At 38.0% G+C, this 17,312-nt stretch overlaps 1 protein-coding gene across 7 annotated transcripts in view; it reads right to left on the bottom strand.

The window, feature by feature from the left end:
* Positions 1-1,100: 1,100 nt before the first annotated feature.
* The window catches only part of ATP11C (ATPase phospholipid transporting 11C), a 174,997-nt gene continuing 158,785 nt past the window's right edge, over positions 1,101-17,312 (bottom strand). For 3 of the 7 annotated variants that reach the window (XM_027607943.1, XM_027607950.1, XM_027607944.1), the window contains 4 exons: positions 15,685-15,788; positions 12,666-12,819; positions 6,463-6,567; positions 1,101-3,843 (listed from right to left, as the gene is read on the bottom strand). In XM_027607943.1, coding sequence (XP_027463744.1) covers positions 6,466-6,567; positions 12,666-12,819; positions 15,685-15,788 — 360 coding nt within the window. In that variant the 3' untranslated portion in view covers positions 1,101-3,843; positions 6,463-6,465. Of the gene's footprint in view, positions 3,844-6,462; positions 6,620-7,233; positions 7,325-12,480; positions 12,547-12,665; positions 12,820-15,684; positions 15,789-17,312 lie in introns of those variants that run through there. The other 4 variants (XM_027607948.1, XM_027607945.1, XM_027607946.1 and 1 more) reach the window with 4 other exon arrangements.

Below are 17,312 nucleotides of genomic sequence, written 5' to 3'. Positions count from 1 at the left end.
TCATTAGTATGCGTCCAGCACATCAGCCATGGACACATCCACTGAATAACCATAGTGATAACCTCAGCCCCTAACCTTTGCATGTGCTTCTTGTTAAAGGGGCCAAACCGCTCAGACCCTCACAATACTTACTTTACTGGCCAATCTCCTGGGTAGACTCAGCAGTGAGGCAGCTCCCCGCAAAGCCGGATGGGGGAAGGGAAGGAAGCTTGCACAGACTAATTCCAAGAAGGTAGAAAGAATCTACCATAGTTACATCTCTAAAAATTTGGTAAATGACAACTACTCACTAAAAAGATCAAAGCAATAAAACATTTCTTAATATAAAAATAGCAATGATTTCATCTGAATAACAAATGATATTTTACAAAGCAGTTTTGATCCCTTTACCTCGTCTGACCACCCCTGACCCTCAAGACACCATTTTACAGGCAAGAAGAGGACCGAGAGGAAAATAGCTCGAAGTGACAACGCTGAAAACTTTAATTCAGGTCTCACCTCCAAATACAGCACATTTCCCACTTACCAAAAAATAAAAAGGAGACACCTGAAACTAATATAACACTGTATGTTAACTGCTGGAATTAAAATAAAAAAAATTAAAAAATAAAGGAAATGCACTAAATGTAGGTCAAAGACTTAACATGATCAGAAGGCTACAAAAACATGGAGACTTAAGTGTAAAAATGAAATGCTACCAGCCACGGTGGAGAAACTTTAGTTTTTTACGTGTGCACCTTTGGACCAAATTTCAAGCGACTATAGAATCGCTGCATGTTTGGATACTTAAGAATCAGATGATTTCAATGAGATGGAGACACAGACCATATATCACACTACCTCCAATGTGTGGGCAGCAGAAAGCACACTGCCAAGCATACACTAGATTTTCAGTACGTATTTACTGATTTGGCTGCCCTTTTCTCTATCAAAACTCCCACAAAAACTGTAACCTCCCCAAATTAGGTATTGCCCTAAAATGCCAGTTAACGCATACAGAAACAGGCAAAGAGAAAATTAAAAAACTATTTCCCATCATCATATTGCTTCTGTATTTTTATGTCAAACTGAGACCTTTCCAAAAAAAAGAGGCTAAAATATCAATCATATCATACCAAAGTTTATTGATACATCAAACAAAAATTTCTGTAATGAAAAAGGCAAGTTGCATTCATAAAAGATGGCATTCACAGTCATTATAGAAAGCAACGACATAGATGTAAAAAATTGCTTAAGTGAAAAATGTAATTTTGCAGTCCCATTTTGCAAGCTGAAAAATGATTTTGTTAACACTTGCATAAAATCTGCACATTTATATACTGCATGTTATTAAAAAATTCCATCACTAAATTATTATGAATTTTGCAAATTTAGGCCTACATTTATACTGTTGCTGGTGTAGATGTTGTAGATACAGAATCTGTGTTTTACGTTTAGTAGGTTACACCTTCAAACAAAGGACAACAGTTGTGAAAATTACAAGGACATCTTGATAGTTCAAAGTTGTTCAAATGATGGGTATGTGATCCCATTATTACATTTTCCCCCATTCTCTGTCACAAAATAAGGTGGTTAGCTTGTAGTGCTAGGAATACTGTGAGAAGGCTTACTTCGAGTGATTACATCTGCTAACCCATGCTAGCCATTTTTTAGCTCATTAATAAAATATCTTTCAAAAAGGAAAGTCAGGTCCCTCTCAAGGATCTAGGCCATGATTTCACCATCGTGAATTTGAGCTACAGTGTAACGTGTAGCTGTGACAGGACTTTAAATCCCCCTTAGTCACCTTTCTTCCTGGCTGCGAGGAATTTTACATACCACCAGTTACATTTCCACTGCCCTGGATGTTCTGATTATGGCAATCTTCAATGGTTTGCGCTCAACGAGCCTCTCTCTATATTGTGGCTCTCTCATTTGTATTCACAGTCCCTACAGTACTTATGTGAGACAACAGAAACAACACAGCAACGGCCAGACCACGAACAAGAACAACAAAAAACATCAAAAGCTTTCCTGGGTCTGATTTTTTTTTTTAAGCTCTTTGGAATAGGCAAAGAATACACAGACTTTGTTTTCAGTAGATTACCTCAAATATAGGCGACCAGAACACAGCACACTTGGGTAAGCTGTGAATGACATCTAACAAAATACTCAAAAATAATACTGATAGGTGAGAACAAATGAAATAATGAAAAAGGGGCATAATGATGGATAGGTTTCTGATAACTGAAATTCTGTCCTTCCTGGAATTTAAGAAAAATTACACCTAAACATTACACAAAATATATATGGAAGAATCAAATGTGCCATGTGGACCATATAAATACACTGGTATAGATTGAATTCAATACTTTTCTAAATCAAGGTATGATATAAACACTAATAATAGTACAGGCATGCCAGAAAGACAACCAAAAATGGGAACAGGTATGAAAACACTTTTTTTTTTTTTTAAGTAATCTCTATGCCCACTGTGGGGCTCGAACTCATGACCCCGAGAGATCCAAGAGACGCATGCTTCACTGACTGAGCCAGCCATGCGCCCCTGAAAACACTTTTTAAGAGCCCATTTCAATCTTGTAGTCAAATGTAGCCATTTATATCCAAAAAAAGTGTTTAACATTTAATAAAGACATTTCACATTTATGTTTATGTTTTTAAGTGAACTCATTAGGAGGCTAAAGCCCCCTTCTAGTCCAGTAAGTTGAGGACTTTACCAAGGTGAATCTCATGGTTTAAAGTTAGACCATCACCCAACCATGTTTGCTGAGAAAACATTCATGTTCACAATCACGGCTCTGCAGCTGAATCACCACCGTCTTGGGATGGATCCCTCTTTCCCAAATTGGCAAGTTAAAAAAAAAAAAGTGCTGCATATATGCACAAAGGCAGCCTCTTTCAAAAAATAACCATTAACAGTTATAAGCTATTTTTTCCCTCTCCACAAAAAATTATAGAAGATTGATGTTCAGATGGCTTTATTTTTTATGTAACTATGGTTTTGCCTATCTCACCTCAGATCCCAGTAAAACTAATATTGGAAAAAAATCTGTTATATCTTCACTCTCTTGATGGGCTACTTACTAAGCGGTTGGAAATGTTTTTATTTTCAAATCTAGTAGCCACACACCCATCAAGTGGGATTTAATTCAGAAGAACAAAAATAAAATGAGCGATTTTTTTGATTCTCACAAAAATATCCAGGATGAACGTTCTTTCCACATAAGGGTTCAAGGTATTTTTTGGGCAAGGATAGTCTATGAAGACAAAATTAGCATGTGGGTGAACAGAAAAGATTAACCATTTAGTCTTCTTGTATGTTCAAGTATTCCTTTCATATATTTGAAAAAAAATAATTTAAGATGATCATTCAGCAGGAACAAGAAATGTGATCCAAACAGCCTATTTCTTCTGCCAGGCAAAAAGAGTAAGATTAGCAAAGTCTATTCATTCCCATTGTATGACTTCTACTTTATACTATTATATTTAGATCCATTCACAGAGTTCATGGGTTAAAGGAGCACCCATTGGGTAGTTATATTATTCTATCTAAAGCCAGAAATTCTAATTATTCGTGCTTTCAACTTTCACATGATTCATAACTTAAGAGCTTTGGCCATAACGGCTACTTAACAATAACTGTAAATGCTTAAGAGAGTCATTTGGTATTTTAATGGACATTGATTCTGAACCCTAGACATAAGAGAGTGGTTTAATTTGTTGCATATTGAGTATCCTGAGATGATAACTTTTTGTAGTTGTTTCTTCCTGCTTTCTTTTTTAGCTGTAACCATTGTCAATATGCTTGTAGGACAATAACATAGGCAGTTCAAGATTCGGATTCTGAAAAATTTAAAATATACAGAGTTAAAAGGTTTATTTTAACAATAATGTGAAGCCATCTGTTTAGCATTTTCAAAAATAAATCAAGTAGTATATTTTGTTATGAGAGTAAAGGAACGATCTTAAAAGTGCCAAGTTTTATTCACATGCAGGGAAAAAAAAGTGACACAATAACCAGTTTTTAATCCCTTCTTCATTTGTTAGCTGAATAGATTCAGACTTGCTTTTTGCTTTTGGAATGCTCCAGGGCTCTCCTGTCACTGTTCCCATAAGGACTCTCTAGTCCGTGAGCTCCTTGAAAACAGGGACATTTTATTCTCCTATCTCCAGCACCTAGCCTAGTGTCTGGCACATAGCAGGTACTCGGGACATGTTGAATGAATGAATTGATTACTGTTTGTTTTTTTTTTTTTTTTTTTGAGGATGTGTAAATTTTGACAGAGAAAGTCTAAAGATACACTCAGTTTTGAAAGGCTGTTGTAAAAGTATTTTTCCTTTACTGAAAGCAACATGTTTCTTCCCCATATAATGCTGAAGTTCATTTTCTTTTTGGTAGATCACTTATCTATGAGTCAACGGATGCTTGTTTGTCTTATCTTTTTAGAAAAGCGACCACCAAAACATCCCGAAATCTGTAGATTCTTCTCTGTCCTCTGAACATTATCAAATGCTATTACAGGGATAGGGCGTGGTAGGCCAACTGATCACAGAGTATAAATCAGGTATGTTGAGAAGTGGAAGTCTTTGGTGTCGGGAGGGAGCCTAATTTTCATTCTACACTCTAAAATCCAACCTTCTAAAACAGGAGTAGTGAAGGGCCTTAAGGGGTATGCTATTTTCTTCCCATTTTGGTGCACCTTCCTTGCCATGACTGGACTGGAAGTCCTCTAGAATACGTTCCATTTCTTTCATGTTCCCTATTTTCCTAAGAGTTCTTCAGGTAGCAGGGACATGGTGACTAAGCCTAACCAAAATAAGGTTGCTGTTCACATTGAGAACTTACAAAAGGAGTCACACAGTTCTCTCATCAAGGGACAAACTCGGTGGCTGAACTACTTGCCAAATATTTTCCTCGGAGGAAAAATAAGGCTACATGAAAAGATACTTGTGGAAGAAAGAACCACGTTAAAAACAAAACAATTGTTTAAAAAATGAAACTTCCTCAATTCTATGTTCCTCATCCTTTGTCACTGTAGGATTTTAGGCCCTGGAGAGGCCAAAAGTAGAAGCAGTGTCTGCTACCCAGCCTAGTCTCCCAAACCACAGACCAAGCTAAAGAAAGCAATCCAGGGGGATACAGAATTAGCTGGCAACAGCATAGCACCATACAGCTTAGGACAAGGCCATCCGGGACAAAAGTGTCAAAGACTTTGAAGGCTACCAGGAAGCAGATCATTACTGAGGGAAGATATAAGCAGGTGAGTCGCTCAATATGGGGAAAAAGATGCTAACTGGGGCAAAATGAGTCTGCTTCCCAAAGAACACTGTGGATGCAGACTGTGATAAGGCGTAGGAGATAGAAGAACCAAAGTATTCATGCCATTAGCTTAATTTTTATTCTTTGCTCGGGGGCGGGGGAGTTGACAGCTGACAAAAACATGGGCCTATGAGGAAGACTCACACTTGTTAGCTCCAAAGAGAACTGAACTGCAATTTCATTCCTGATGATCACTAATTTTTATGTGTGCATGAAAGATGGCCCTGCCCTAAGCTGTATTGCATTTTTTCCAAGCTGGTAAGCTTGTAAACTTCATTCACGAATTACTCTGAATTCCTATGGGTGGATAAAGGGCCTCTCATGGTCTGGGATGACAGAGGCCTTGGCAGTGGGAAACAAAATGCACACAGAGGAGTCATTCTGAGTTCAAGGACTCCTCCCATGGCTTATCAATTCTTCCCGACTATTTTTCTGGGATAAATGAAACAATAGGTTATAAAATGAATTCACTCATTTTTGGAAAAAACAATTCTGAAGCATTCTACATAATTAGGCTAGCATCCCCCTGAATAGCTAGGAAAGATTTTACCTTTATCTCTGAAAGTTGAAACATTTAGCTTGAATAAAACTTGACATTAAAAAAAGTGATTAGATTGGTTCATTAATTTTGGGGATCAGACATTTACGAGTACATTAGGTGTATACCTGCAAACACACAGACACGGCACATGGAGGTACAAACACATTGGATTATTTCCACATACTTCCCAAAAGAACATGCAATGCTTAATCGACTTGATATTATACAGATGCAATTTTGGAATATTTATTTTCAATTTTCTAAATGATCTTTTAAAATCCAAATGGTATTTCCTAATCAGTATTAACGAATACCGCCATGACAACTTGCCCCTTAAAAATTCAATGTATTTTTATTGTATTTTTATTGCCCTTCAAGTTCTGCAAAATGCCTAACATTTTATTTGGGGGCTTAACAAATTTCAAATATAGATTTTCCCATATTCCAAGTAATGCATCTTTATATTTTTTTGTAAAGAATTGTATAAAGTTCACCACACCAACAGCAGAGAAAATTTAGAGAGTGGTATTTTCATTTTTTTCTTTATAATGCTGTTAATCTGTTTCTTTAAAAGCCAGCCCGCTTGTTTAACACTAGGTACCTGTTACAATATATTAGATTCGTCTGAGAATGTTCGTAAAAGAAGAGGTCTGACTGAAGGTCTGGCGGATAATGAGTCAGATGCCCTTTTACAGCTCAGATTTCTCTGTAATAGTGAGGTAAAGATACTTAAAGCATTTGAAGACTGGTTAACCTACCTGGTGATAAAAACGTAGAAGAAAAAAATCATTTCCTATAGACTACTCTTTTGGCCAAAAGTACAAATGATTACACTACAGCAAATGCATAACATTTAAATGAATACATTGAAAGACCTAAGAAAGTCTCCAACTCGAACTGAATTGTTTTCATGGCAGAAGTATGCAGATATTAGTAGTATATGGCAAACTGGGGTTTTTGAAATGACACCGGTAGGTTGGTTATGTGGTAGATGAGTCAATATGGTTTGATTAGTAAACCTTACCATCCTTTTGGTGAACACCTCTGAGAGTTGTGCTGGTGCGTGAGTGTATCGAACCAAGAGAATTTGTGCAAAACATTCCTGTCTTGGTGAACAGACTAGCCGTGGCTTCTACCGCAGACCAGAAATCAATGGGACTAGAGATTTACAGTCTAAACGTTTGAAAATCACTTCCTCTCCAGTGTGACAATTTGAGAAGGTGAACAAATGATTAAAGGAAAATGACAAAATTCTCTTAAGTATCAATAGAAGATATAAAAATGAGTAATGAGAAGTACTTTTTCATAAAGAGAAAATGGTGTCAAGCAAATGAGAATGCAAGCAAGTTGGTACATTAAGAAAGGAAATCACCTTATTCACTCCAAGAGAAACTGTGATTGCTGGAAGTTTGAGAAAGCATGAAGATAGTAGATGTTCCTGAGGAAGGGAGGCGTTTCGTTACCTTGATCACAATTGCACAAAGGGTGGAAAATTGCAGTAGAAAAAAGAGAAATGCAGAAACCAAAAAAAAAAAAAAAAAGTAAATATTCTCTGAAATGTAAGACATTTAAAAAGAAACCCTGAGAATTTGAAGTCGAAATGACATGTTAGTTTTGAAGACATTACTCTCTGAAGTAACAGTTGAGTTAGAGTTAGGAACAGTCTCTATTATATGTGCAAACTACTATTTCTCTGTTTAACAGTTTAAAATTATTTTGTTAATGGGAAGATTATTTTGAATAAAATATTTTAAAACATCCTTCTCATTAAAATAAGGCTTACTTCTAATCATTAATTCACTAACCTACATTGTTCAAAATACATTGGTCAGAGGGCTATGTCCAGGGTCCATCAGCAATCTAATTTTGAAGGAACTCTCTGTCTTATCCAATTGCACAGATACAAATGAAGGGACTGACTGCTCTTAGGCCCTTACAGGTTAAAAGCCTAACAAAACTAACATAATGGGAAGACATCTGGTGAAACCACACTTCAGTTCCATTTATCACTGGACCCATGCTTAACTTCCTTTATTCTAACACAATTTGTTTGGTTTCCCCCTTTTCTTACAGAGACCTCTTTAAAAGGGTAGGCTAAAGAGCTATAAATTTCTCCTTTAAAATGCCTAGAAAAAGTAAAAATTGATTAACTTAGAGTTTAATCAGAAAACCCAACAGGTTATTGTTTTTCCTTCTTATTCTATGCCTGAAGTTACAAGCTAAGTCACAGACTTGGTTTTGGCATTGTCCAAGCAAAAGAGTAGATGAGTGGTCAACTACGGGGACGAGTTTAACAATTCTGCTAATTAAGATTACCCATATTATCCACTTAGTGACTAACAAAAATAGGTATTAAAAAAAGAAACCAGCTAAAGTATCACATGTATCTAGCAGAGTCTAATTAACAATAAAACTTTTAAAGGCAAATACTTTGACTTATTCATATATGTTTTAACATAACTATATTTTTTTCCTGTTCATATTTTACCTTAAAGTTGGTGACATGTTGGCAACATGCAAATTACCAATATATAATTTCTGAGAAAAAAAATTTAAATTGTTCTGCCTTCTATTTTGTGGGCAAAGATCTCGCAACAAGATTAACACGATACCCAGTCCCCCACCCCCATGTTTAATATACAAGCCTAATTATTAAAGACTGCAACTATAAGCACATTTTGGTGCACTCAAAACCTTACATCCAACCATCAGAGATAAAAGTACTTCTATGAAGCAGAAATTTTAGAGGTTAATAGATTAGGTTACTTTATAAAGGAAAAAGAAAGGGAATATGAAAATACAGAAGGCAGTGGAGAGCATGGAAAGAGTATCTGAAGCAATCAAAAACTCATATAGCCAGCAAGTGGGGGGTGGGGGGGAGAAGGAAGCGAGATAATGAGCTAAAAGAGGATGAAATTTCCAGATTCCTTTGCAGTCATCTAGAGAGCTTTGACACCAGCTCAGGCTCAATGAGCAGTATGTCAAAGAGGCCAATGCATAAAGGTCCATCTCAACAGCCACAAGTTAGGATCCAACTTTTTGTCTAATCCCGTTAACAGGGCCATTATCCTTAGAACCCATGGTTGTATGGGACACCGTCAGAACTGCAATAGCAATCATCCTTGGCACCATTGTTATTAAAAGGTAAGTTATATTCTCCAAAATTTTCAAAGTGCTTACTCTGGGAATTTTGCTCAGACAGCTGACATTCTTCCTTTTCCTGTCCTCTACTCTGAAAGAGCTCCCTCCAGAATGGACTATTTCTTCTTGTTTGTGCAGACATCCCATGTTAGGCATGGCCATGTGGCTAGGTCTATTCCCATTAGATTATAGTATTCCAGGGTCTAGTAAGCAAAGTCAAGCCTCCCTTCTGATAGTGGTAGTTTACATGGGAAAACTTCCATAAAGTTTGGAGGAGAAGTCCTCCATTGGAAATGGGAAGTGGTATTTACTACTTGGCCAGAAAGTTCAAGTGTTACTTCACTGATTATAAGAGAGCCCAACAATTGTGCTAGGAGGAGACTACAACTTTTTGAAATACCAGATATCTAAACTTTAAATTTCCTTTCAAGTGTTATCTCGCTGTTCCACTGTTCGGTGCTCAATGGCGGTTTCACCATTTCAGCAGCACGGTGATGTAGCTTTGTCAATCTATAAGCTAAAGAAAAGCCTTATGATCCTTAATGACTGGATTTAATTCAAAAATTAACCACACTTGCTGAAAAGATAGCTGAGGAATAGGTAGCTTAAGCTATCCTCTGAGTTAAATGACCGAGGGAAACGATTTTCGAAGAAAGTAGAATTCTTTACAATGCTGACGTCATGACAGAACTCAGCTGGGGTGGAGGCTGCCATTCCAGCCTTTTTACTGGAGGCTTCAGGAGGTAGTGACTTGAAACAGCTCAGATGTGTTACAACACGCCATATCATTGAGTCTCCTATCCTGCTTTATACCTGCTTACAGAAGAGCTCTGCATAAATCCCCTTTGTAACTCAACGACAGTGAGAGCTCCCTGTGAGCTGGAGCCACATCTGACTCCTCCCTGAGTTACTGACACCTAGCACAGTAGCTACCTTATAGTGGACCCTCAGGCTGAATTGAATGGAATCTGACAGAAGGCTGCTTTGTAATTGTTAAACGTAAATGGCTTAGCACCCTTTTCAAATGCCAGAGACATTTTCACTACCCACTGCTGACTTCCCTTCTGAAAGCAACTGCCAAGACCCATAGGAGGACAGCTCGGGCAGCCTAGTCGCCACAGGTCTTTCTGGCTATGTGCACAAAGGATCCAAGATGCTAACCGGTTGGAGTCAGGGGGATCTTCTACCTCTAGGTAGGGACGCACACTTTACCCCAGTAGGGAGCCTGTCAGGTATGAGGCTAACCCAGTGTAAAAGAATTTTTTGCCTCTCTTTAAAAGTGAGGCCAATGCCTTAGCAAGGGATATTAAACCAAGTAGGAAGTCACCAGGGATGTCAAACTGCTGGTGATGAAGATACTCTTTCTCCTTCATCTTCAAAGTGGCTTCTGCTTCTTTGATATGGCCAAACAGGGCCTTATATAAACAGATGTGACATCAGAATAGCCTTGGCTGCTAGGTTTCCGTTGGCCTTTATGCATTCATATGCACTACTTTGCTCTTGCATTTTCTCAGAAGGGAAAAAAAAGGGGGGGCAGTGCTGCTGAGTGCCCACAACTTTTTGTCTCATCTGCAACTCTGAAAAATCCTACAGAGTCTGAAAAACCATGTAGCCTTTCAGACATTGGATGTAAAGAGAGATGTTCATCAGTAGGCGGTTCAATACATGTTCTAGTTCAATGAGGGTAGGAATAAATGAATGAATGATCGAATGAATGAAGGTGATTATGGGAATTTTCCTGATTGTTCTAGCACACCAGCATGCCAAGCTATAGCACAGACACTAGAATTCCTCCTATCATGGACATAACCCATAGCAAACAAATTTCATGCTGAACCTCATGCTTTCAACAGAAGTTTGGAATCTCCTGTTTGCATGGAAAGAAAAATGTTTTACGTCTTTATCCGCGACTGCTTTGTAGCATCCCTCCATTTAATTTATGTAAAAGTCACCGCCAGCCAGTGTCTAATTTTGTTTTTAAGAGAAAGGGCCTTGGGAGGAGGATAAAGATGGTATGTTTGAAGGTTTGGATTTCGGAGATTTTTGTATCATCTTTAGAGCATGAAGCCGGGAATGAGCCGTTACTTAGCATGAGCTCCATTAACCCAAATAAGAAAAACATTTAGGAGCATCCCAAAAGTGTACTCCCAAATAAGAGGGATAGAAGAGCACCTCAGAGATCTTTCCCAAACTGTCTATGATGACAAGGCACCAAACCACTTTTTCCAGGGACATTTTTTATTTGGCTTGATATAAATGGCCACTTGAGCCATTCCGGGAAAAACTTGTTGTATCATACCTGTTTTAACTCTGTTCAACTGATATTAAGGTCTATGGAGACAAGTAAATGCCACTTTCCCATCCTAAGACTAAACACCAGGCTGGAGGGAGTTAGTCAGGGGTCTACTGGAAGTAGCTAGGCTCATGTTAGTCGGTGCAGTGCCACCCACAAAGCATGCAGAAACAGCGAATTAAGGCCAGGTCTGACCACCTAACTGTACAGGGATCGGCTTGGTATACCCAAATCAATGTGGCTTATGCCAAGGGTAATCTATTGACTTTCACTGGGGCTGATACTGACTTATTGATCATGAAAGTCCTCTTTAACACAGCCAGTCACTAAAGATTTTCTCATTATAATCATTTTAGTTCCCCCAATCTATATGATGCCAACCACTGGATTTTCTCAAATCAATAGGCCCAAACCAACATCAGAGAAACCAGTTTTGTGGCTAAAGTGGTTGGCAAGTTTGATCGAATGGGTCCAGTAGATATACCTTAAACTATTTCCTGAAAATACTGCCTTGGAGGGGCCATATGATCGAGTTGGTGTCAAGAGGATAAAAACAGGGTTCTGTTTGGCAAAATGAGTTAAGTGTTGGCAGGAATATGACATATTTAATTAACCTTCTGGTCAAAATTTGCCAGAAGTCTTCTTCTCCAAGCTAATCTACCCCTTTCACTTTAAAGGCTTTTTAGAAATGTTTAAAAGATATCAGAGAATTAGGCTAGCAGAGGGTAATAGCGTCTCAGTCCCACAAGAAATCAACAATTTAAACAGCAAAAATAAAAACACACTCATAAAACAATCTTAATTTTCACAAGTGTGTTCAGGAGGGCAAGGATGCAGAAATCACATCCAGGGGATTCTCTTTGGTTCAAATATACTGCTGGACAGACAGGGCTAGAAGCGACAGAGAGATTAAGCAGCACTATAATTAAAGGAAGGGGAAAGGTTTGAAAAGCAAATTGGGATTATTAACTGAAAAAGAAAATCTGCAAACAACCCACAGGGAAATTTCTAAGGTTAAAGCTGGAATGTTGGTGTGGAAATTCCTGGTGTGAAAATTCTAGGCTAAAAAAAAAAAAAAACCCAAAACACCCCATTTTTTCCATTTAAAATTCCATATGGAGCATATGAGATACTCCATATGGATTGCTAAAGGTCACATAGAACACTATTAAGGAATCTACTTACCACCTGCATTGGATAACGAAGTTTTTACTATACTTTTTATGCAGAAGAGGAAATTAAGTGATGAACCTGTAAGGAGGGGTTTAACATGCTGTAACTAATGCAAATCTCTAAGCAAGGTTTTTAGTTCATGGCAGATACTGAAGCCCCTTCCAAAAATAAACTTATAATATAAACTTAGTTCTTACCCTGGCACTTCTTCTTCTTACATTCTTTAATACTATCAGGAGAATCTCAGGGAAAAGGCTGATAAATATTAGAAGAACTATGGCCAACCATGTAGATACAGAAGACAGCATTTGAGCAAATACGAAATACATTCTCTGTTGTTTGAGAAAAGGCCTAGAGTGGAAAGAAGACACAGAATGGAAAAGAAATCAGTTCCTGTCATATGAAGCAGATGTGTAATTGAAACTATCTTTTGTATTTAAAGGGACTCTTCTAATTATACACATTAATAGAAATAATTTTAAGAATATCCCAAAAGTACTGAACAGATTTCATTTACTTAATGTTTAGGGAAAAAAGGAATGATAATTAAAGGGGAAGAATGACAGGAAAATGCATCTGACTTGAAAACAACCAAGCAATCAACTTTAAAACTGCCAAGTGGAGAATATTTATTTGCGTTAGAAAATACTGGAGCTTCAAAGATATTCAAGAGCAATGGTTAATTTTTATGCTAATAAGCATTTTATTTCCTCCGCTGTTTTGTTAATATGAGAATGGACTGTGCTCTACATTCAGAAATTTATAAAGACATTTTTATAGGTTCCCCCAAAAAAACTCTACATAAAGAGAGAAAAGACTGTTGAGCTTCTCTCTCTACCATTCTTATCCACAAATATATACTGAGTATCCAGTGTGTGCCAAGTAGGTTGGCAGAAGAATACTGCTAAGAGGACATTAAGTCTTGGGAGTCCAGAAATCTAGGACCCCTTGTTCTGATGCTGGATTTCATTCTAAGTCAACCACTGAACTGTTTGGTGGCCACAGAAAAGCACAGCCAGTTTCCCCCGAGCTGAGCCACAGAGAGCCTTACTAGGCTAAATGTTGTTGGAAGCAGAGGGGGAGGAAGTGCAAAGTGGCTGATCAGGGTTGGGATGCACAACAGACTCTCCTTGGATTAGGAGCTCTAGGCAGATAATTGGTTGTCTCATTTATTATATTACGCATTGGGCTCACTGAAGATAAACTGAAAAAAATCGATGTTTGTGCACTCTTATGTAACATAATAAAATCAAGCTTTTGGCTCTAGGTGTATGGGGACAGCGAGATGGAGAATTTAATGAAGTGTGGGCTAAAAAGGTTTTCCAGGGTCCCTACCATCCAAAAAGGAATTCTGCAGAACTCTACCCTCACTCCAATTCTGAAGGGCACCCTAACTTATTTTCTAGGCAGTTAACTGACCATAAGGGTCCAGTAGACAACTAACAACTAGTCATAGGACATTCCACACAGTACCCACAATACTCTGTGATTAACAGCTCTAGATTTTTCTTTTCTTTTTTTTCCATTTTCCCTGCCCTGCAGCTTTAGATTTTTCTTTATCTTGACACCTATGGTGCTTTACAGGGGAAGAGTAAAAAACAAAAGATATTATTCTTGGATTGGGTTTGTAGCTTAGAAATCATCATTCTCAGGGCCAAACCCCAGAGGGGTGTGTCACAGTTCCTCAGGGTTGAATGTGTCCAGAGATAATAGCTGAAACCAGCATTCAGCAGAAATCTCACACAGTTTCTGGTCATATTTTGCTAGTTGCTTTATAATTTTATATTCATGTAGTAGCTCAACTCAGCTCTACTTAAGGATAGCACTACAGGCAACAAAATAAAAACATATATTTCATTTTTAGCAAGCATCGCTAAAGAAACAGGTGTGACAAGGTCTTAATCATTTAAAGGATTTATTTTAATTAATAAGGAATAGTCTGTGGTAAGAGAAACTAGTTTGCTAGAAACATTTTATTCTTGCAGAAATTTTGCATTAGTTCATCGGATGTTGATTACACAGATTTATAGACAGAACTATGCTGCTCTGGGCAGAGTTACAATTGCATATTACATGTGGTTAACCAACTTTGATTAATTTGTATATTATTAAAGAAAAGAGAGACTTCTGTCAGCTTCACCACTTCAATAATTACCTCTATAGGTGCCCAATACATGCGTGATTACACTTTTTGGAACTGCTTAAGTGATTAGGTATTTCATATTTTTATTTCTTAAGGCTTTTATTTTAAAAGCTTTTCAAAACAGTAAGAATTTTTTCTAATTAAAGCTCAAGGGACAATAAACATGGCCTCACATCTCCATGATACCATGGAATGCTTTGTCCAGTGAGAAAAAAGGTACTCCTAGAATCGCATCCTATGGCTTCCCCTAGCCATGCTCTCTGCTGCTGGCATCCTTGTCAAGAGAAGCCACTGATTAATGAAAACACCTATGATATTTAAAAACAAAATATAGGCCTCTGGGTGTAAGAAAAGGAGATGACAATCTAACTTATTTTCATTCCTTTTAACTCTCCCAATCAAAGCTTATGTGTCCCTCTCACTAGATCCTAATCTCCTGGAGGGAGGGGTACAGTCTATTCATCTTGGTTTCCCAGAGCGCCTCACACTCAACAGATTCCGAATAAACATCTATTGAACCAAGATGAACTCAATGAACTTTAAGGCCATGTTGTAGAGTCTGCCTTTACCCCACCCAAAACAATGAGATGTGATTTTAAGATATAACCCTCTGAATATTAAGTGGTATATACTCTTTACCTTGAGCACAAGTATAGTGACAAGATTGACAGTAATATACCATAAAGACAGAACAGAATCCAAATGGATAATAATGTATCTACTGGCTACTGTAAACTGTAGAAACTTCAGAGGATGAATATTTCCAGTGGAAATCACATCGCAGGGCATGCTAGAACTTGCAGTTTCGCTTCATAGACATTAGATGTTTACATACCTTCAAGTGGAAAGATTTGGACAGGGGCTACTTACTTTTGAATAACTTGTGTAAGTCGACATACTTGCATTTGAAATCTTACTTGAAATTAACTTCCAGCCCATTAATACAGAAGACCTGCCATCTTATACAATCAACACTTTAAAAAAGTATGATTAATGTTTGCAGAGACAGTGTACATATACATATATCTACTTTGTTATTTTTACATATTACTCACACATATACAGCTGCTTACCAAATAATTCCTCCCCAGAAGAATGAGAAAAATACATAAAAGGCTAAAGAACCCCAAATCACAAAGTGATTTATCCATGTCCAGAAACGAGTATCCAAGGCGAGCTGAAAAGATACAACACAGATTTCATGATGGGTACATACTACACCAGGCAGTTAAGTACACTATGCTATCTGCAAACTTGCATACAGTATGATACCTATGGGAGGATCTCGCTTGGGCCAGGCAACTAGAAGAGAGGGAAGCTAAAAGAACAGAAACCAGACTTTTCAAAGAGCTAGGGTAAGAACGAGCTAAGTTCTGTTCCAAGGCCTCCAGACCCAAGAGGACAGGCTTGGAGGTGTGGTCAAGCAAGTAGCTGGTAGGTATGGGGCTGCAGATGCCTCACTACTGAAGGAAGGGCAGACACTGAGGTAACTGTAATATGCTCAGACTGGAGCCCCAGGTCCTCAGGTGGTGGTGGCTGGGAAGCTGATGATAAAAGCAGAAGGCCTAGCTGGTGGAGGCAGGTATACTGAAAATCAGTAGGAGGGGGAAAGGTTAGTTAGGAAGAATAGACAAACTACACAAACTACACAAAGGAGTCTTGATAGCTCAAACACAACAGATGGGGGTTATTAAATGCAAAGGCAACTAGCTCTATACACCTGGCACCATGTAGCAATGAATCATGGGACTGACTATGTAGTGTGCCTTTCAATTGCAAAACCCTTATCTAATCCATTAAATTAATAACATTTTCAGTTGCCTTAGATTTTAATCCCTCCCTGTTTCTGCCAGGGCTGATTGTTTCTTTAGATTGTGGCACCTGGGATTTTCAAATGCAATCTAAAAATAAAAAAGTATGGTCTGTTCTGCTTGTTTAAAATTTCTGGGCCACATGGACTAATATCCAGGGCTTTGATTCTTGAAGAGGAGGTGGTGTCTCCGTTTTTTTTTTTTTACTTGCTGTGACACCCTGGTCCTCGACTCCCTGTTCTAAGTTTCTCGTTCATAAGCAGGATGTTGAGAACATCGTTAATGTAGACCAGACTTGCATTCCCACCTCTGGGCTGCTAGGGAGAAGGTCACGATAATACCCATCTGAAGATGAGAGAGTGAATGTCTTTTGAGGGACACATGAAAGACGCTACAGTAAGGCCAACTTTAACTACGAAGGCCATATGCAAGAGCAGGGGAAACAAAGGTGGAGAGGTTTCCGTTTCAAATCATGATCCTGTGAAAGATAATAATAAATAGCAACAACTAGCATCTGTTGTTCTGATCACATTCTATGTGCCAGATACCACTCTAAATGCTTTATGTGTATTCCCTAATAGACTTCCCACCAAAAATCCTGAGAGGAAGGTACTACTTTTATCTCCATTTTGTAGAAAAAGAAGAAACGAGGGTACTGAGAAACGAAGTCACTTGCCCAAAAATAGCAGCTAGTAAGTGGCTAAATGGAGATGAATTGTTTAACATCTTCTTTTGCAGTCCTACAATATTACTGAAATAGTAGATGAAAAATGCAAACATATGTTAGTTCTATTTGGTATGAGAAATGAATCAGGAATAAAAACTTAGAGGGGAAATGACTAGAGGTTCTTTGTCAATCATACTTCTGGGATTCTAGTTTTGACCACTGG

The sequence above is a fragment of the Zalophus californianus genome, chromosome X (genome assembly GCF_009762305.2).
Source record: "Zalophus californianus isolate mZalCal1 chromosome X, mZalCal1.pri.v2, whole genome shotgun sequence".
Lineage (NCBI taxonomy): Eukaryota > Metazoa > Chordata > Mammalia > Carnivora > Otariidae > Zalophus > Zalophus californianus.
This window is presented reverse-complemented; position numbering and strand designations above follow the sequence as displayed.